The 20,613-nt window shown below is 48.6% G+C and overlaps 1 protein-coding gene across 1 annotated transcript in view; it reads left to right on the top strand.

Annotated features, from left to right (window-relative positions):
• DLGAP3 (DLG associated protein 3) overlaps window positions 1-17,860 on the top strand; it is a 62,529-nt gene extending 44,669 nt beyond the window's left edge. The window contains exons 9-12 of the mRNA XM_059137121.1: window positions 14,376-14,860; window positions 15,804-15,895; window positions 16,132-16,275; window positions 16,985-17,860. Of these exons, the coding sequence (XP_058993104.1) occupies window positions 14,376-14,860; window positions 15,804-15,895; window positions 16,132-16,275; window positions 16,985-17,203 (940 nt within the window). The 3' untranslated portion in view covers window positions 17,204-17,860. The remainder of the gene's footprint in view (window positions 1-14,375; window positions 14,861-15,803; window positions 15,896-16,131; window positions 16,276-16,984) is intronic.
• The last annotated feature ends 2,753 nt before the right edge of the window (window positions 17,861-20,613 follow it).

Below are 20,613 nucleotides of genomic sequence, written 5' to 3'. Positions count from 1 at the left end.
TGTTATATGGCTGTTCCTGTTAAAGGCTCAGGGAAACATCAAAGAAATGAGTCTGTCTCTCATTAGAAGTCATGGTCTAGAAGGGAATCGAGGCAATGAATAAAGGTTTCACAACTAAAAATATGATTATACATTATGGTATAATATGTCATGGGATATTATTATATGTTATGGTAGACTATGAAAGCAGAAAGCTCAGAGAGAAGGGATCTTCTTTAGGGTGAGCGGGTGACATTTAAGCTGAGACTCGAGGATTGACAAGGAACACTTAGGTGGAGGTTGGGGGTGGAAGCGTTGCAGAAAGAGGGAATAGCATATGTGAAGGCGCTAGAGAAGGACAGAATTTGACACGCAGCAGGAACCGAAAGAAGGTTCTGGGGTGGTGTGAAATGGATGGGGCAGCGGTGAGGGAGTGGATCAGAGAAGAGGCAGGCGGTAGGTTGTGCAGAGCACGGGAGTGATAAAGAACTGGAATTTAATTATAACTGATGAGTAGCCATTAAAAGGTGAAAGGAGCATGACAGGATCTAATTTATGTTTACAAAAGATCACTAGCTGCTAAGTGGAGAATGAATTTGAGGGAAATAATAGTGAGTGTGTGGGGAGGCTAGTAAGCAGGAATGTTTCCTGATCCAGAAGAAAGGTGACAGTCTTTTGCATTATGGGGGATCTCTCTTTCTATTGTATTTTATAATTGGGCACTACTGGGGTATGGGAAGATCGTAAAGCTTTATACAGCGATTTTGTATTTAACAACATTGCTGCTGTCTCTTAGTGGGACTCATAGTTTACCCGAAAATCATGATGGGTTTTAGTTAGTCATGTTTTCTGTAAATGAGGATATTTCTGTCTTTTACTTTCTAAATTTAAATTCAATTAATTAACATATCATGTATTAGTGGTTCAGAGGTAGAGGTCAGTGATTCATCAGTCTTCTATAATAATACCCAGTTCTCATTACATCACGTGCCCTCCTTAATGTCCATGACCTTGTTACCGGGGTGGTAGGGGTGGGAGACCCCTCTTCCCTCCAGCAATCCTCAGTTTGTTTCCTATGTTTAAGAGTGTTTAAGAGTCTCTTATAGTTTCTCTCCCTCTCTGATTTAGTCTTCTTTTATTTTTTCAAATGAGGATATTTCTTTCTTTCGAGAGAGAGAGAGAGAGAGCATATGCATGAGTCGGGGGAAGGGCAGGAGAGGGAGAGAGAGAATCTTAAGCAGGCTCTGAGCTGGTTGTGACAGGGGTCTTGATCTCATGACCCTGAGATCATGACCTGAGCCGAAATCAAGAGTTAGATGCTTAATTGCCTGAATCACACAGGTGCCACTAGAATGATATTTCTTTTAATATCCTTTTCTTACAATAATGCATTGAATAGGACTTCTAGTTTACCGTTGAGTGGAACAGTCTTGTCCCATTCCTGACATTAGTGGATAACTTCTCAAATCCTACTCATAAGTAAAATGATGTTTGGTACAGATTTTGATGGATACTATTTATCACGTTAAGGATACTATTTATCACATTAAGTTCCTAGCAGGTTAAGAGGTTTCGCTTTTATTTCTTTTTAAACAGAAAACAAGAGTGGCATTTTATTGAATGTTTTTTCAGAATCTACTTAGATGATAATAGATTTTCTCCTTTCGTCTGTAATGTGAATTTTGTTAATAGATTTTCCATGTTGATCTGTTATTTCATTCCTGGGATGAACCCTGCTTGATGCTGTTATCAGTTTGGATGAAGTTTGGCTGGAACAGGACCTCAGTAGTCTCTTCAGTGCGTTTGTCTCTCACTTAGAAAAAAAGAAGAAGCATGGATGTTGAAGTGCAGTGTCAGAATCCAGGCTTTTTCCGTCTTGCTGCCCTTTTACTCTGTGTATCATGTCCTGGGAGCTGAAGTTCAGGCTCCAGCCATCCTGTCTGCATTCTGAGAAGTACCAAGGAGGAAGATTTCCTGAAAGTTACACCCTACATTCTCACTTACATGGCACTGGCTGAAACCTCATCTGGTGGTCCTATCTAGCTGCAAGGGAGTCTGTGGCATGGAGTCTTAGTTGGGAAGCAAGGCACAATGAGCAGAGCACATAGCTGAAAATCAGGGTCCTTATGGCTAAAGACAAAGAGAAGAATGGGCATATGGAATTCTAGCAGTTCTTGCCACAGTCTTGCTGTGTTATTTTTTATATATGTTACTAGAGTTTTGAATAGCCATTACTTTGAGATTTTTGTAATCTGTGTTCATAAGTGATATTAGCTAACGATTTTGCTTTATTGTGGTTATTCAGTTCAGGTATTTAGGGGATGCTGGACTCCTGAAATGAATTTGGTAGCATTCTCTGTGTTTCTGTTCCTTGAAACAATTTGTGTAAATGAAGAATTATCTAGTTCTTAAAGGTTGAGTAAAGGTTGCCTGTAAAACTATCTAGGCCTGATGCCTTTGGGGAATAGGAGGAGCTTTTAGAATTACAGCTTCAGTTTCTTGAGTGGTTATTGACTTGCTCTTGTTTTCCTTTTCTTTTTGAGTCAATTTTGGTGATTTATATTTTTCTAAAAGATGGACCATTTTACAAAAATTGAGTTTTCAAAAATTTTTGGCACAAATATTCTTTCAGTGTTATAGTGTTATAATTTCATATGTTTTATTGTATCTGTAGCTCATGTCCCCTCTTTTCATTCCTAGTACTATATATGTATGTCTTACCTCTATTTCTTAATTAGTCTTGTCTGAGGTTTTATTATTTTATCATTTTAATATATTCTTATTTATTTATGAAAAATTATTTTATTTTTTTAAAGAGAGAGAGTGAGTACATGTGCAAGTGGGTGGGGGGTGGGTAGAGGGAGAGGGAGAAAGAGAATCTTAAGCAGGCTCTTTACCTACCATGGAGCCTGTTGTGGGGCTCAGTCTCACCACCCTGAGATCATGACCTGGGGATCATGACCCCAGCTGAAATCAAGAGTCTGGTGCTTAGCTGACTGAGCCACTGAGGCATCACTTAATATATTTTTTAAAGTTATATTTTATCAGTCTTTAAAAACTCGCCTTTGGATTTGGTTGGTGTCTCTATTGTTTCTCTGTCTTTTATCTTTTTCTTTTTCCTACTATCTTTGTCTTTTTTTTTTTTTTTAACAGCATCTTGAACACTGTTTCTTATTTTCCACCATGTGTTTTTAAGGCTATAAATTCCCTTTTAACTATACTGCTAAGCTGATAAGTTTTGAGATGCAGTATTTCCATTGTTCAGTTCTAAATAGCTTGTAGCTATTATCATAATTTCCTTTTACACCAAGGAATTATTTTGAAGATTTTTTTTTAAGTTTCCAAATTTTGTTGGGAGGGAGGGTTTGGGAGCTCCCTTTTCACTACTGACTTCTAAATTTGCTGCAGAATACAATGCATTCTGCGTAATATTTTTATTACTTAGAATTTGTTGAGGCTTTTTCTGTTTTTTATATATATATAATATATATATATGATATATAAATATATAATCTCTCTCTCTCTCTCTTATATAGATGGTCAGACTTAATGTATTATATTTTTCAAGTGTTTGAATTTCTTTCTTTTTTTTTTTTTTGGATGTTTGATCTGCCAGTTCTGAGAGAGTTGTAAAAAATGTCTCACCATGTGGTGCCTGGGTTGCTCAGTTCATTAAGCGTCTGACTCTTGATTTCGGCTCAGGTCATGATCTCAGGGCTGTGGAGACCCAGAACAGGCTCTGGGCTGGGCATGGTGGGGCCTGCTTAAGATTCTCTCTCTCCCTCTCTGCCCCCACCCCTTTCTCTTAAAAAAAAAAAAAAAGTCTCACTCTGATTGTGGATATGTCATTTCCCCTGGTAATTTTATTAATTTTTTCTTTAGTTTGAAGATACTATTCATAAGTATTCAGGTTTATGATTGTTATATCTTCTTTGTGGGTTGGTTCTTTTATCATAAATAGGCTCCTTTTCATCCTTGCTCTGGGTTTTTGCCTCTAAGTCTATTTTGCTTGATTTTACTAGTATGGCTGCTTTTATTGGTTAATTTGCCAAAATACCTTTTCCCATTTTTTGATTATCATCCTCCCCCATATCCTTATGTTGTAGATCTGTTGCTTGTAAGCCAAATGGAGCTAAAGTTCAGTAGACATATTTAATCTATTTATATATCTCTTTATTACTGATTTATTTGGACTTATTTTTATTATCTCTTTAAAAAGATAATAAAGAGATAATAAATAAAGACTTATTTATATTATCTCTTTAAAAATTTTCTATTTGATATGCTCTTTCTTCGCCTTTTTTTTTTTTTTTTTCCTTCAAGTAATCTCTATGTCCAACATGGGGCTTGAACTCACCATTCCAAGATCAAGAGTCACATGCTTCACCAACTGAGCCAGTCAAGGGTCCGGTCATGGGTTTTCTTTGCTTTCCTCCTCCCTTACTTTTCTGTCTTCCATTGAACTGATCAAAATTACTTTATTTCTCTTTGTCCTCCTCCTGGTTTGGAAGCTTCCATTTTCTATCGTGAACTTCCTCAAAATTTTAGCAAATGTACTTAATTTAATGTTTTTCTAATAAAGTCTAAAATTAGTGAGTATATCTGTCCTTCGTAGGCAAACGCCAAGAGCCTTGGAACACTTTAATTTCCTTCTTAACTTCCTCCTCCTATCTCCCATGTTGTATTTGTCTAGTATTTGGATTATACCTCTTTAAAAAAAAAACAAAACAAAACTGCTAAATCAGTTGTTTTTATATCTTTTATGGTTTAATGGTTTAGATTTACAAACATGTCTTAACAATTTATGTGTTCGCTATTACTTGTCACTGCCCACTCCTTCCTCATGGGTTCTGTGTTTTTTAAAGTACTGCTTGAGCCTGGGACCAGTTTTAGAGTTCCTGTCTCAGCTTGAGGTTTCTGCATGTCAGTGGTGGTACTCATTGGAACCCACACCCACACACAAAGCAGCCTTAATGTTCTTATTCTCAGCATCCTACTTCCTGGCCACATTCCTGGAGCATGACCCGAGTCCACGTTGTGAGTGAAATTGACCCTTCTTGGCTGCTGGCTTTATGCACAGGGTCTCCTTCCAGCGTCCCTGGATGCATGGATTTGGGGGCTCTCCTCATCCTCTGCGCACTACCATCTAACATATGTCTGGCCCAATATTCCTATGGCTCACTTGGCTTAGATTCCTGCTCACGTCTTAGGTTTTGATTTTCCTTTTTGTCTCTAGTACCTGAAGATATTTCTCTTCCTATATTCAAGCGTGGCCTTATAGCAGAAACACCTTTTGACTTCATTTTATCTGGCATTTCTGTGTGTTTGCGGGTGTGTGTGTGTGTGTGAGTGGGAGTTTCTTAAGTTAGCTCAGTCTACTGTACTGATCAGTTGTCTGGACCAGGCTGATAGCTGCAGATACAGAGAGAAGCGGACCAATTTGAGAAGCATTTTGGAGCAAAGTCACAGAAGGGTGGAGACAGGCAGAGAGTGAGGTCTTCCTTGCTCCTGTGTAGGTATTTGTGAGGTCTTGGTGGAGTGAACTGGGGAGGGGCATGTCTGAAGAACTGAATTGCCTGGCACAGGTGATCATACTGGGAAACCAAGGGGGTGACAGGTGGGTAGAGGAGAAATCTGGCACGTATCTCTGGCCAGGCTCCCTTGCCTGTCTGCTGCAGGCATCCTAGTTATACACCTGCACTGTCCTTTCTGTCCCTTATGTCCCTGGCACTTTAAGTCTGACTTACCACACACCATGCCCCAAATGGTACATAAAAGCGAGCCATGACTACCAGCAGCCTCTCTAGGCAAATATCCAGGAGCCCCCACCTGCCGCTGCCCCATTTTCTTGGACTTTCTTATCCTGACTCCCGTCTCACTGCTCCCCGGATCTGTTGTCTGTCTCTGCACATGGGGTTTTAGAAATTGCCGGGGAGGGGGCGCCTGGTGGCTCAGTTGTTAGGTGTCTGCCTTTGGTTAAGGTTGTGATCCCAGAGTTCTGGGATCGAGCCCCACATTGGGCTCTCTGCTCGGTGGGGAACATGCTTCTCCCTCTCCCACTCCCTCTGCTGTGTTCCCTCTCTTGCTGTGTCTCTCTCTGTCAAATAAATAAATAAAACCCTAAAAGGAAAAAAAAGAAATTGCCGGGGAGGAAAGATCTCTCCTTTTCTACCTTTCAGTATGTTCCCTGCCAGCCTGTTGGGTGAAGAATTCAGATTTATTGCTCCTGATAACTGTCTTTGGTGGGTTTTTGCAGTTGCCCCACCATCAGTGGTAACTTGGTTTGGAAATACACAGGGGTTGGTGTTGGTGCTTTTTTACTTCCATCTCTGCTGCACTCCCACCAAAGATTCATTTGCCCACAGATATTTATTGGGTCCCTATTATTTGTCAGGTACTTTGCTGGGCTCTGTGGATACAAAGGTACGTGGAACTAGGGGCGCCTGGGTTGCTCAGTGGGCTAGCCTCTGCCTTCGGTTCAGGTCATGATCTCAGGGTCCTGGGATCTAGCCCCACATTGGGCTCTCTGCTCAGCAAGGAGCCTACTCCCTGGGCCCCTGTCTGCCTCTCTTCCTACTTATGATCTCTGTCTGTCAAGTAAATAAAAAAAAAATCTTTAAAACAAAAAACAAACAAACAAAACCCAAAAAACAAAGGTACGTGGAACCAGACAGCCCTTGCCCTGTAAAGCATACTGCCATGTTAATCTGAGGAGCTCATAAATGGTGTAGAAGTATGTTTTGGGTGGTGCTACAAAGGAGAGGTTTGTGCACAGTGAGGGTGTATCACAGGGGACTTTGACCTATCAGAGGGGTTTGGTGTGACTTCCCTGAGGAAGTGACATTTGGGCAAAGATCTCCGTGAACAATTAATGCAATCTAACAAGGTGAACAAAAATTAACTAGGTGGAAGTGGGAGATAAGAGTGTTGCAGGTGGAGGGAATAGCATGTGCTAAGGCTAATAGCATGTGGGAGGGAGCATACTTGAGGAACAGTTATCAGCACTGTCACATCCTACAGCATCTGTCTATGTAGACCCAGCATTTTATTCTAACTCTGGGTCAGAATAAAAGAATGCACAAAATACCCTTGCTAAACATTAGAAGACTATTCCTGGGGTCCTTGACGAACATAGAAACCATGTCGTTTTTGCCTCAAACTCTTAACTATAGGGATTCCCTTGTATCTTTTACCTCTAGAGCCTTCCTATTAAGACCTTATCTTAAATTCCATATTTAGCAAAAACAAACAAATTAAGCAAACACCAGAATGCTCAGTTAAATTTGGGTATTAGATATGAATGTTGAAAAATTTTTTTGTAAGTAGTTCCCAAGTATTGCATGAAATATGCTAAAAAATTGTTATTTACCTGAAATTCAAATTTAAAAGGGAGTCCTGTATTTTATCTAGCAACCCTACTTATAACCAATTAAGCCCAAACAGGGCCAGCAGGAGAACTCTATGTAGGAAGGCCACCCTCTTCCTATCACTTTTTCCTTAGCATCATGATAATTTCTGGCTTTGGGCTGAAAGAAAAGGGCCCCTTGAGGCCCGGGAAGGAAGCTTCCATCCTCATGAATATTTTTTTAAAATATTTTATTTATTTGTCAGAGAGAAAGGGAGAGAGAGAGAGAGAGCGTGCGCACACAAGGGAGGGGGCAGGAGGGTGGCAGGCAGAGGGAGAAGCAGGCTCCCTGCTGAGCAACGACGAAAGTCCCTACTTGCAAGGATGCAAGTCCCTCAGGGCATCATGACCTGAGCCACAGGTAGACGCTGGACTGACTGAGCCACCCAGGCGCCCCTTCATGAGTTTGTACTCCCAGAACAGTCATGTGAAAGCAATGCACTGTGGACTGACCACAAGCCGTGGGTGTGGATACTGCCTCCATTCCTCAGACTTCTACTGAAGGACAGTTCCTGACTCACTCACTCTTCCTAAATCTCCCACCCTGACCCCATCTTGGCATCACTCTCACAGCCCCCAGACTGGGGTGACAGACTCAGGACTTGATTGATTGATCATATGTTTAAACCCTTAGATGCTTTCTCATGTAGTACTCAGCTAGTACAATGGCTGTGCCTTGCTGCAGTGCTACCGCCCTTCCCCCTCCCTGCCCAGTGCCTCCTCCCTACTCCCTGCCAGCTTGCTGCCAAATACTCCTGGTAAAGCCTTTTGACAACTCCTGGATGTGGAACATTCTCTGGACACTGTGTCTCTTGGGATAAACCAGTTTTTTCCCAGAGCCCTTTGTGTTATCCCTTAGAGAATCACAGTAGAAATATCATCCTGAAATAACCAGATAAGAACTTCCAGAATCATCAGGAATGTGATCATTGTCACCCCCAAAGAGCTCGAAGGCGGGCGGGGGGGGGGAACCTCCTCAACCTTGTTAAAAAGCTCGGGGAGAAAATATTGTGACAGGCCTTGTTGTGAATTAGTGATGACTCACCACGGAGGCCGGTTTCTGTCCTGTGTTTACAGCTGTTGGGAAGACCACAGCAAATACTGCCAAATCCAGAACTAGATAGGGACACAAGCTCTGGACTTCACTACCCTGAAAATTCATCTGATATCATTAGGATTAGATTTGGCTGTGAGTTACAGAAAGCTCCCAAATAAACAGAAGTTTATTTCTCTCCTGCTTAGAAGTCCAGAGATTCATTTAGAGCTGGTAGGTGCTGTGCAGTGTCAGGACCCAGCTTCCTTCTATCTTGTTCCTTCTCCATCCTCAGCACTTGGCTTCCAACTCATATTCCCAGATGGCTGCTTGAGTCCAGCCATCGTGTCTGCATTCTGGTCAGCAGGGAGGAGGAAGGAACAAAAAATGGCACATTTTCCTTTTAAGAACGTTTCCTGGAAGTTGCACATACCCTTCTGTTTATAACCTGTGAGCGAGGACTTAGCCATATGGCTATACCAGGGAAACTGGTAACAGAGTCATTACTCGAAGTGGCCATGTGTCCAGCTTCAAACTGTGGGATCCTATTACTGAGGAAAAAAGGGAGAAGGGATATTGGGGGATGAGTAGTGGTCTCTACCATCCTTCCTTCCAGCCAGCCAGTCCCACCAACCAGCTCACCAACCGACCCCCCCCACCCCCATCAACCAACCACTCAGCCAACATTTATGTGAGGAATGGCTCTATTTATAAGAGAGACAAATGCAAATTACTAACTATAATACAGTGTGCTTTGGAGTATAAAAGAGGTTTTATTCCGAAAGCTGTGTGAGAACAGATGGAAGTGATCAGCGGCAATCACAATAATTAATAACCACAGTGCCCTCGTTGGGTTCCCAGTGCTACATTCCCATCATTGTGTTTGTCCAGCCCCCTTTCTTTTCAGGGAGAGCTACGAACCTCCGGGCCTTTCCATATAATAGCTAACATTTACAATGGATAGGCCAGGTGCCGGTCTCCATTCTTTACAATATATTATCTCATGAGAATTCTGTGATCATTCTCCTGGGTAGACAAGGAAACCGAGGCACAAGCCGTGGAGCTGAGTTTTCACTCCAGGCAGTGCCTGTGCTTAGCTACTTTGCGGGGCGACTTCCCACCAAGCTGCTCATTCTCATTTTTCCCCTGACCCTCCCCCACCCCCACATCTCCGGCAGACCACACCTCCCCACTCACTTCACTGTAATGGTTGGGGTCATCCGGTGGGAGCTCTCTCCACTTCTGGACCAACCGCCAACTTCCTTGCCTCCCTTCCCTCGCCTCTGCCTCTGCCACTCATCCTGCCTGAGGTTTAGGCATCGTCCCCCCCCCCCCCCCCCCCCGGTTTCAGCCGCCCCTCTCCCTCAGTCCTGGGGAGGCAATGGAGTGAACTGGAGTGGCGAAAGCACTGGCCTCCGTAGCCGGACTGGACTAAATTGGTAACTGTCGGATCGTAAGAATCCACTTTTCCTCGTTCGCCTCTGTTCTCCCATCTGTAAGTAGGGATGATACTAACACTCTTACTGTGAAACCGCTTCTGAGTTTTGAGCATATGTTTATGCAAAATACTTAGTTGGACGCATACTAAGTGCTCAAAGGATGTTGGTTATTCTTTATACTCCTTATGGTTGGTCCTTGGACGACCGCCTCTTTCTTCTCCATCTTTAATCGATTTCTCTTTACAGTGCTGTGTTGGTTTCCTATTGCTACTGTAACTATCACAAGTTTGGCATCATCAAATAATACATTTTTGTTATCTTGCATTTCTAGGGGTCAGAAGTCTGAACTGTGTTTCACTGAGTTAAAATCAGGGTGTTGGCAGGACTGATGCCTTTTGGAGCTCTGGGAAAAATCCGTTTTGTCACTTTTTCCTGTTTATAGAAGTTATCCACATTCCTTGGCTCGAAGCCCACTTCTTTCTTCAGAGCCCCAGTGGCAGACTGAGTCCCCACACTCCATCATTCCAACCTTGATTCTGTCATCCCATCTCCTCTGATTTGGACATACCTGTCTCCCTCTTTCACTCAAAAGAACCTTGGTGATTAAATTGGACACACCTGGAAAATCCAGACTTTTCTTGTCATGGAAAGATCCTTAACATAATCATATCTGCAGGGGCCATTTTGCCGTGGAAAGTAACCTACTCAGAGCCTCCAGGAGCTAGGATGTGGACCTCTTCAATCATTATTCTGCATACCCTGCAGTTTCTCTCCTCTCGAGATATGGAATGGGAGCACCATCCTAAATAAACATCCCTCTCTTTCCCTCCCTCCCCCAGCTTTATTGAGATATGATTGAAAAATAACCAAAATATCCCTCCCTTACAGGTACACTGTCTTTTCTTTTCCTCCTTTCTCAACCAAGCTCTTTGAAAGAATTGTCTTGCCTAGTTTTCTAGACCTCCTGCCAACCTCCTCCATCTGTGTCAGCCCCGTACCCCACCAAACGGACTCTTGCCTTGGTCCCCAGTGGCTTCCATTTTGCTACATCAACGGACACCATTTTCCATGTTGATTACTTATTCCTTCTTCAGACTCTCTGTCTCTGTTCTGCTTTTAGGTGACTTTGCCCTGGTTTCCTTTCTCTTCCTCTCTGGCTTAAACACCTGTGGGGCTACATTGTCTCCACCAGCCCCTGAAATGTCCATGTTCCCCAGGGCTTTATATCTTTGTTACATTGCTCTTTTCTTGGGTGACCACATTCCACACTGCTGGTTTTATTATTTATTTTTAATTCTGATTTTTTAAAATACTTCATTTTTAAAATAAATAACATGGGGCTCGATCCTATGACCCTGAGATTAAGAGCTGCATGCTCCACTGACTGAGCCAGCCAGGTGCTTCTCACTACTGGTTTTATTATTTTATTTTATTTTTCTTCCAAATTTTTATTTAAATTCAAGTTGGTTAACATATAGTGTAGAATTGGCTTCAGGAGTAGATTTTTTTTTTTTAAGGTTTTTATATATTTGAGATAGAAGCACGTGACTAGGAGGGGCAGAGGGGGATGGAGAAAGAATCTGAAATTGACTCCGCACTGAGCGGGGAGCCTGATGTGGGGTTCGATCCCACAGCCTTGAGATCATAACCTGAGCTGAAACCAAGAGACGGACGCTTAACTAAGCCACGCACGCATCCTTAGGAGTAGAATTTAGTGATGGATCTTTTACATACGACACCTAGTTCTCATTACCTCAAACCCTCTGTAATGCCCATCACCCATTTAGCTCATGTCCCCACCTGCACCCCCCTCCAGTGACCCTCAGTTTGTTCTCTCTAGTTAAGGGGCTCTTATGGTTTGCCTCACACTGCTGGTTTTAAATACCACTTGACAAACTCCTATTGGGACCGTGCCAATCTCTGGCCATCAGTTGGGAGTATTGGTGAAGACTGTGTTTCTAGGCATCCCATGAGCTCCTCAACTCTTTTGGTCTTCCTTGAGGTAGATATGGTGAGGAGATCTCATGGAAGTCGTGACTTGAGAACCATGAAGCGTGGGATACTTAGGCATGCTTCTGTTCCAGACCATGTGGCCTGTCACCATCCAGACCGGATGTGATCTTCTCAGGACCTTGAGAGGCTAGGTGGAAGGCAGCACATGCAGTGGGGCTGAGAGACAGATCCATGTTTTGTGAGGGAGACCAGGGAAGCAGACAGGGAAGGCAGGCCTTCAATGACGTCTTCACTGGGGCAAGCCCCACCTTTACGTGTGTGGTTTGCAACTGCTGGAGCTCTGAAGGAGCCAAAGGCGTACCGGAGCTCAGAGGCATGAAAACATTGGTGGTAACGCCAACGTGTCAGAACATTTCAGTTAGACACATGAGACTCTCACTGGAGACAGAGAACAAATTAAGCAGAAAAGTTGGGGCTCCTTGCACACCCAAGAAGGCTGCTGAGGGCGGTACAGTGCTAAGGACAAAATGACTTGAGTCGGAAATGGCCAGAGAGGGAGGAGGAGGAAGGCCATTCTAGAAAAAGGAATAGCACGTGCAAAGGCACCGAGTCAGGGCCAATATCATCTACTTGAGGAACAAGAAGAATGTGGCGAGGGGCTGGGGGGGTGGGGTTGAGGTTGGAGAGGAGGACTGCTTCCGGACTAGATGTCAGCATTGGGTGAATGCCAGCGGAGGGAGATTGAACTTTTTCTTTTGGAAGCAGGGAGCTGGGGAAAAGTTTTGGGCTGGGGAATGCCCTGGGCAAAGGGCAGCTTTAGGAAGACTGCTCTGGATTGGTGGGGGAATGTTGGGCCCCTGATCTGAAAATATGAAAAGGATAATTTTTGAGAGAGGTAATACTTTGGTGATTACTGGTCCATTTCTATCATTTTAGGTAGTATGTATGTGTGCGTGTGTATTTATACATAGTCATATATCATGTAATTTATTTTACACACACACACACACACACACAGACACACACACACTAGATGGAAGGTGAGCGACTTCCCAAAGGCGCACAGCAACAGAGCCAGCATTAGAACTCAGATCTCACTCCTCGTCCGGTGCTTTCCTTTTGTGCTGAGTGGAGGCAGAAGTGTCTTGAAAGGAGGCTGATTCCATGGCAAGGCAGAGAGTGGAACTAATCCTGACCAGGGCAGGACAGGGTGGATGCCGGGGTGAAGACCATGTGGGAGGCAGTGAGGATATGTTCTCGCTTTCTCTCTCTCTCTCTCTCTGGGTGGGGGTGGGGACACAGGGCTTGTTGGAGACTGCACATGAGTGCATCTCTCTTTCCTGGGTCCTGCAGCATCCTTCTGGGCCTGGTTTCTATGACAACAGGCTCCCAGCAGGCAGCCCGCCAGCTGGAGGGAAGCAGGCAGGCAAGGCAGGCAGGGAGAGAAGGCCTGGGCAGCAGGAGGAAGGCTGAAGTTGTGGGGGTTGGAGGACACTCCAGGGAAGCTAGAGGGGTCCCCCAAGACCGCCTCACTCCCTCTCTTTTCAGACCATAATGGGATGGAGGTGGCTTAGGACAGATGGGTCTGTCTTTTATGCTCCTGAAATTTCCAGATGTCCAACTTTTGTTTACCTCTCCCCACCACCCCCACATCTCCTGACTCCCACTTCTTCAAGGATTGTCTGACCCCAGCTCCATGGCTTCAGGGACCATGGGCTTCCGCATAGGAAAGAACTCTGAACTGGGGGGGGGGGGGTGACATAGAACAAGGCCAACTGACATTCTGTTTTGCAGAGGATTTGCATATTAACTCAAAGACAAGAAATTTCCAGGCCCCATGTCATTCCTGCCAACAACTTAATTCACCTCCACTGGCTCTGGCTGACTGTGTCTGGCCAGGCTCTGGGCTGGGCTGTGGGGGTCCCTAGAGGAGCAATCCTTTCAGCTGCGAGCTCTTCCCACTCTCGAGCCTCTCCCAGGCAGTTCTTCCTGATGTTCTAGCAGCTGGTGTGGTGGGAAGTGCTTGGGCTGTGAAATCAGCCACGCTGGGTAGCTACTCTGTAGCGAGGTGACCACAGTCCTCTCCCCATTCTAGTTTATCCATTTCTGAAGACAAACTCCTGCCGTTGGTGCAAACTAGCAAAGGGTTACTGTTTGTTAAAATGCTGAAATCCTTCTGTGGTCACTGGGAAAGAGCTGCTAACCAGGCCCTTCTCTCGCCTCTTGGCTCTGCCCCACAGTCCAGCTTCTGGAGGTCCTGCTCCGTCCCTCTGGGTGTGTCCATTCTGATTTGGTCGGTGGTGCTAGCATCTCTTCTGCCCCTGGAGTACAGATCGTTAGATATTTTAAATATCAGCCCTGTCCAGAGGCAGTGCAGCAGGAATTCTGTACCCCCCCTGCAGGGACTCTGTATTTAAAGGTCAAGAGTTAATGTCCATCCCACTGTAGGTTTCTTTTCTCATTCCTTTTCCTTTTGGCCTGGGGCGGGGCGAGGGGAGGTTGCCAGGGGTGGGGGGCGGGGATGTGACTGGGCAGGAGCAGCGATGACAGCCACTTCTCTCACCAGGCGGGCAAGGTTCAAGCGCTCCAACAGTGTGACCGCGGGTGTGCAGGCGGACCTGGAGCTGGAGGGCCTGGCCGGCCTGGCCACAGTGGCCACAGAAGACAAGGCCCTGCAGTTTGGACGCTCCTTCCAGAGGCACGCTTCTGAGCCCCAGCCCGGGCCCCGGGCCCCCACCTACTCAGTCTTCCGCACGGTCCACACGCAGGGCCAGTGGGCCTACCGCGAGGGCTACCCACTGCCGTATGAGCCGCCGGCCACTGATGGGTCGCCAGGCCCTGCCCCTGCCCCCACCCCCGGCCCTGGGTCCAGCCGCCGTGACTCCTGGATGGAGCGCGGCTCACGTAGCCTCCCCGACTCAGGCCGCACGTCCCCTTGCCCGCGGGACGGCGAGTGGTTCATCAAGATGCTGAGGGCGGAGGTGGAGAAGCTGGAGCACTGGTGCCAGCAGATGGAGCGGGAGGCGGAGGACTATGAGCTGCCTGAGGAGAGTGAGTGAGGGGCTCTGCGTGCGCGAAGGGATCGAGGCTGGGGCTGCATGGTGAGCAGTGGAGCGGGAGAGCCCTCCGCCTGGGCTTGAGTGTGCGTCCTCGTGTTTTGCTTCTTTGACCTGGATCTCCGTGGGTCCTCCTTGGCCGCAGGGCGTGCTGGGAGCTCTTGGAAGGAAGCGGGGAAACAGATTCAGAGGACAGGGTGGGCCTGGGCAAGGGACCAGGTGGAAGGGCACGGCAGGGCCAAGTCACCCAGCCCATGGAGGTCAAGGGGACTCTGTTCCCATCTCGCTGGTGTGGGAATCCAGGACTGACCCAGGGAGAGGGACCACACTATAAGGTGGAGGGCAAGGCAGTGCACAAGGTCAGATCACTGTCTGAGGCCTAGGTGAAGGACATTCTGCCCCAAAACATAGCTCTGGACTGAGGGAGGCCACAGCCCTTGCCTGCAAGTCCATCTGAGGGGAGACACAGCCATACCTCAGAATCCCTAAGTTGATGGGATGGTGACTACGAAGATGAGAGTCATGCACATGAAATTTTCAGTAACTCTTGATGAGTCAAAGAGTCACCTACTGATGAGTGACGAAGTTCTGCCAATGGGTGGTCATTGAGCTGGTGCCTGGGTAAGCCTGGAGGGCCAGGTGGGGGCTGGTTTCCCTCGGTTCCATGACACAGGAGGAAGGGAGGACACAGGAAGCTAAGTGCTTACGAAATGGAGGTTGTCTGAAGAAACGCTGGTGTCGGAGGATCCAGCCTTCTTGGTGCCGTGGGTTAGGAGCCAATTGTTAGGGACTTGGGGATGGGATGGGGAGGGGGTTGGAGGGGATAGACAAGCAGAGAGTGCCAGATAAGGCAAGGTTGAGTCATTCTGGGCAGACTTCTCAGAGGCTGGGAAATGAGAGGTATCCGTTCCTCCTCTGAATCTGCTTCTGCTCCCCAGTCCTGGAGAAGATCCGCAGTGCCGTGGGCAGCACACAGCTTCTCCTGTCCCAGAAGGTTCAGCAGTTCTTCCGGCTGTGTCAGCAAAGCATGGTGAGTGCCCATGGGCTGGAGCCCCCCAGGAAGGTATATGCCTGGAGGTGAGACCAGGTGTTTGTGCCCAAGACAGAGTGGCCTGGGTTCTTTCTTGTTTCCCTACCTCCCCCTCCCCTAGACCCCATTCTCCCAGGCTGAACTTCCTGGTGGGGATGGATGGGGCTTTCTCTGGACCTGGCTGGGGTGCAGACCGTCCTGACCAGCTGTCTCTCCTCTGTCTCCCTCTATTGAAGGACCCCACTGCGTTCCCCGTGCCCACCTTCCAGGACCTGGCGGGTTTTTGGGACCTCCTGCAGCTCTCTATAGAGGATGTGACCCTCAAGTTCCTGGAGCTACAGCAACTCAAGGCCAACAGCTGGAAACTCCTGGAGCCCAAGGTAGGGGGAGAGTCCCTTCAAGCCAAGAGGCCAGACCCTGGAAAATGCCCTTCCCCACAGAGGGCCTGTGTGGGGAGAGGAAGGGAGCCAAGGGCATTCACAGGCAGCAAAGGCAATCCTGGATCGGTGATGGTGACCGTCTGCTTCTAATAGGACCACACTCTTGGTCATGGCCATCTGCTTGGCCTTGTGCCCATCACTGCTGAGCTGCCAGAACCCTATAGCCACCTCCAACCAGCTGTAGTCTGAGGAAGCAGAACTAAAACTTCCAGAAGAGGGGACTGCCCTTAGTTTGGACCTATGCACGAGGAGATCTTGGGGGGCCCCTCAGCACTCACTGCACTAGACATTGTCTGTGATGAGGCCCAGATGCCTGGCAGCGAACCCCCATTGCCCTGCGTGAGTCGGGGCCAATGCATTCCTCTCGACTGGAGGGAAATCGCCACTTCCCATCCAAGTCCCTGGAGGAGCCCGGGAGGAACGTGCGCTCGGATGCGAGTTGTCGCGAACGGCGCCACCAGGGGGCGCCCGGATTCGTAATTTTTAATGAAAAGTGGCTTTTGACCTTGTCCCAGACCCACCTGGGGCTTCGGGCCGCCCTCCCGCGTCGGAGCCGCGCGGTGTCAGTCCCCTGGGGCGGCGGGGGCGCTAGCGGGGGATGTGGGGGGCCCCGCCCGCAGACTGAGCCGCCAACCCCCTCTCCCGGCAGGAGGAGAAGAAGGTCCCTCCGCCGATACCAAAGAAGCCCTCGCGGGGCCGGGGCGTGCCGGTGAAGGAGCGCTCCCTGGACTCGGTGGACCGGCAGCGGCAGGAAGCGCGCAAGCGGCTCCTGGCGGCCAAGCGCGCCGCCTCCTTCCGCCACAGCTCGGCCACCGAGAGTGCGGACAGCATCGAGATCTACATCCCCGAGGCCCAGACCAGGCTGTGACCGACCCGGCCCGCCCGGCCCGGGCCCGGGCCCGCGGTTTTCTACCCGTACTGTACACCCAGCGTCGAGGTCACTGTGAACACGGGCCGCCCCGTGCGCCCGCCCCGCCGGCACCGCACGCCCCGGCTCCTCCTGCCCGTCACACTCTCGTGGGTTTTTTACCTTCCTGACCCCACGCGAAGGCGCCCGGGCTGGGCTGGGGGCCGTGCCTCTCCGCCCTGCGCCCCCACCTGGACCCCCTTCTCTCCTGGTCCGACGCTTCGTCCCCACCTCCTCCCCACGGGCACCATCTCTGCCATTACCCCCCTTCCCCCACGGGCCAGGCCGGGCCGGGTCCCCCATCTGGGCTCTGCGTCCCCTCTCCCCACCCCGCGGGGCTGGGCTTCGTGGGGATCAAGCTTCGTGGCTTTTTATGAAGAATCCCGAACCCCACCTAGGAGCCTGCCCCACCCTCCCAGGGGCTCACCCTCAGCCCTCAGCCCATCGGGCCCAGGGACCACAGTGGCTGGACCAACCCAGGACCAGGGCGCCTGGGCCTCTCCCCTTTCCCAGCTGCTGGGGAGGGGAGATGGGGCTTCCCCTCACCACACCTGTGGCTGTTCCCACATCCCCTTGAGTATCCCAGGAAAAATAAAACGGCAGAACTGCACTCGAGCCGGCTGCTCTCTCCAGAAGGAGCCACCTCTGCCCCGTGTGTGGAAGCCAGGAGTGTGTGTGGGGTGGGTAGGAGAACGGCGGGGGGTGGGGGGTGGGGGGGGAGGCAGGGGGCGGGGGAATGGAGGGAAGGCTGGCCCGGAGCCACTCTCTCTGTTTGGGGAGGGCTTGGTAGCCTGGGCCAGCTGGGCAAAGGGGATTGGCCCCCTGGAGGCCGCAGAAGGACCTGAGCCCTCCTGGAGGGACCCAAGGGCCGAGGAGGGAAGGGTTTTCTCTCTACCACTCCTAGTTCAATCCATTTCTCTTTCTGCTCCCCACTGCTCCCAGGCTTCCTCCTCCTGCAACAGGCAGCCCAGAACCCTGGCCAACCTGCCTGTGCTCCATAAACAGGGAGTGCTGTTATTCTTAGATGCTGATGGATGCTGGTTTCCCTTCCCCTAAGCGTCTGGTGTTGCCTCTGCTCCACCCCACCTGATCAGCAGCAGAAACGCTGTTCGATTTAGTGTTATCACCTTTTTTGATAACTCCTCTGGGTGGGCACTTTGGTGGGGGTTCCCAGGGGAGAAGGAGCTTTCCTGGGAAGTTAAGTAACAACCCTGAGCTAGTAGTGCAGGCTAATGTTTTTGGGATGTTTGCTCTGGGCCAGGTGGTCGGGTGGAGGGGGGAGGGCTTTACATGAATGTAGCTCATCCTTAGGACAGGTGAGAAAGCTGCTCAGGAGGGGTTCTGTGACCTGTCCAATGTCACAGGGAGGGCTAGGAGTGGTGGACCAGGTCTGTCTCACGCCCAACCGGGAGCTTTTAGTTCTACAGCTTTCCAAGCCCAGAAGGGTTTGATGGCAGCCCCCACCTGGTCTGGCAGCCCCATCCAGTGCTTGGGGTTGATGTGTCACCCTGAGGCAGGAAGAAGAGCCACCCAAGGCTTTGACTGCCCTTCTGGGCCACACTGGACTAGGCCATTCTCATTCATTTATTCAGCAGGCGTTTATCAAGGACCACTGTTGGCACTGGCTAACACCTGGGAGATGGCCCTGAACAAGTGTAGTTTCTACACTTATGGTGCTAACAGACAAGTAAACAAGCAGTTACAGAATAAGGGTGAGTGCTGGAAAGAGCTACTGGAGGAGGGCCAGCTCTGGGAAGAATGCTCCAAGATCAGACAACAGTTGTGCAAAGGCCAGGAGAAGAAAGAGCATCGGGAGTGCAGAGGCGTGACCATGCTGGGCTTTTGGGTCAACTTGAGACAGGTGGGCCTGGGTCCTCAGAGCCATGGGGAGCCATGCAGGGAAGGGTTTTGAATAGGTTTTTATGGGCCAGTGTGGGAGGCCACCTGAAAAGCAAGAAATCTTACACACACACTTATATGAAATCGCCAGAAGGTGGAGTGAACCCCATATGATCCAAATTCCTGCAAGTGAGTCAGCTTGGAGCTGCTCTCGCACAGATTCCTGGGCCCTGTCTAACACCGGTAATAGACTCTCTGCCCCCAAGTGAGTTTTTAACAGGTGTGCAAGGTGGTTTTGATGGGCAGCCAGGTTTGAGACACTTAGGTTGGATGACCGTCCCAGAGTTTGCACTGGAAATGCCCATTTGTCTATTTCCCCTGGACTTGCCAAGGGAGCCTTTAGCTGGGTCACGTCACCTCTCTGAGACTGAGTTTTCCCATCTCGAAAACTGGGACGTGGGCAAGGTTTGCACTAGGTGGTACTCAGAGTAATCCTTGAAGCCGATATTGTTGTTACCATCATTTACAGGTGAGAGTTTAAAGGCTTCGAGAGTTTAAACAACTTACCCCAAATCACAAAGCCGAGAAGTGGCTGACTCTGTGTTTAACCTTCTACACTCTACAGCTCTTTATGGGTCTATGTCTTTTTGCAGAATTTGGGCTCGGTTTCCCAGGACGATGAAGTATAAATGGGATGGGGACAGAGGAGCAACGCAACCCTGAACAAGTATAGTTAACATCTTGCTATAGACATGGCATCTTAATCTCCCCATGTGGGAGTCTCCCCTGGGGAGCCCAGCAAGTGAAGGATTAGGACAAGTGAAGGATTAGGTCCAGTCCCTGTGCTTTCGATTGGTCCCAGCTGGCCAAAGCCAGGCGCATAAACAGAATGGCATGTACAGAGGGAGCTTCTCCCAGAGATGCTGAGGAGACCAGAGGAGGAAACCTCTAGCAGCTGGTTGAGTCTGGGAAATCTTCCTGCAAGAGGGCCTTTTGAACTGGGTCTTGCAGGTTGAGTTAGAGTTTTGCAGCCGAGGAAGAGAGGGAGGACATTCATTTGAGGCAAAGGGATCAGCTTGGGCAAGTGCATGGTAGGGTCTGTGTGTGTAGGATCGTGGGAGGAGCAGAGACTGGAGGGACGTGACAGGCTTGGATCCGGTGGAGAGGGTATAGAGGAGACGTGGCCAGAGGGGACCCATGGGAAGAGAGGCGGTTTAAACTGGAGATTTCATTTTTTTTTTTTAAAGATTTTATTTATTTGAAAGACAGAGATCACAAATAGGCAGAGAGAGAGATGGGGAAGCAGGCTTCTCGCTGAGCAAAGAGCCCGACTCGGGGCTCGATCCCAGGACCTTGGGATCATGACCTGAGCTTGAAGGCAGAGGCTTTAACCCACTGAGCCACCCAGGCACCCCGGAGATTTAATTTTCTTAAAAAAGATTTTATTTACTTATTTGAGAGAAAGAGAGAGAGAGAGAGCGCAAGCATGCACAAGCAAGGGGAGTAGAAGAGGAAGGAGCAGGCTCCCCACG

Source organism: Mustela lutreola, chromosome 10 (assembly GCF_030435805.1).
Source record: "Mustela lutreola isolate mMusLut2 chromosome 10, mMusLut2.pri, whole genome shotgun sequence".
NCBI lineage: Eukaryota > Metazoa > Chordata > Mammalia > Carnivora > Mustelidae > Mustela > Mustela lutreola.
Note: the sequence above shows the minus strand (reverse complement) of the source record. Positions and strands in the feature narration are given on the sequence as shown.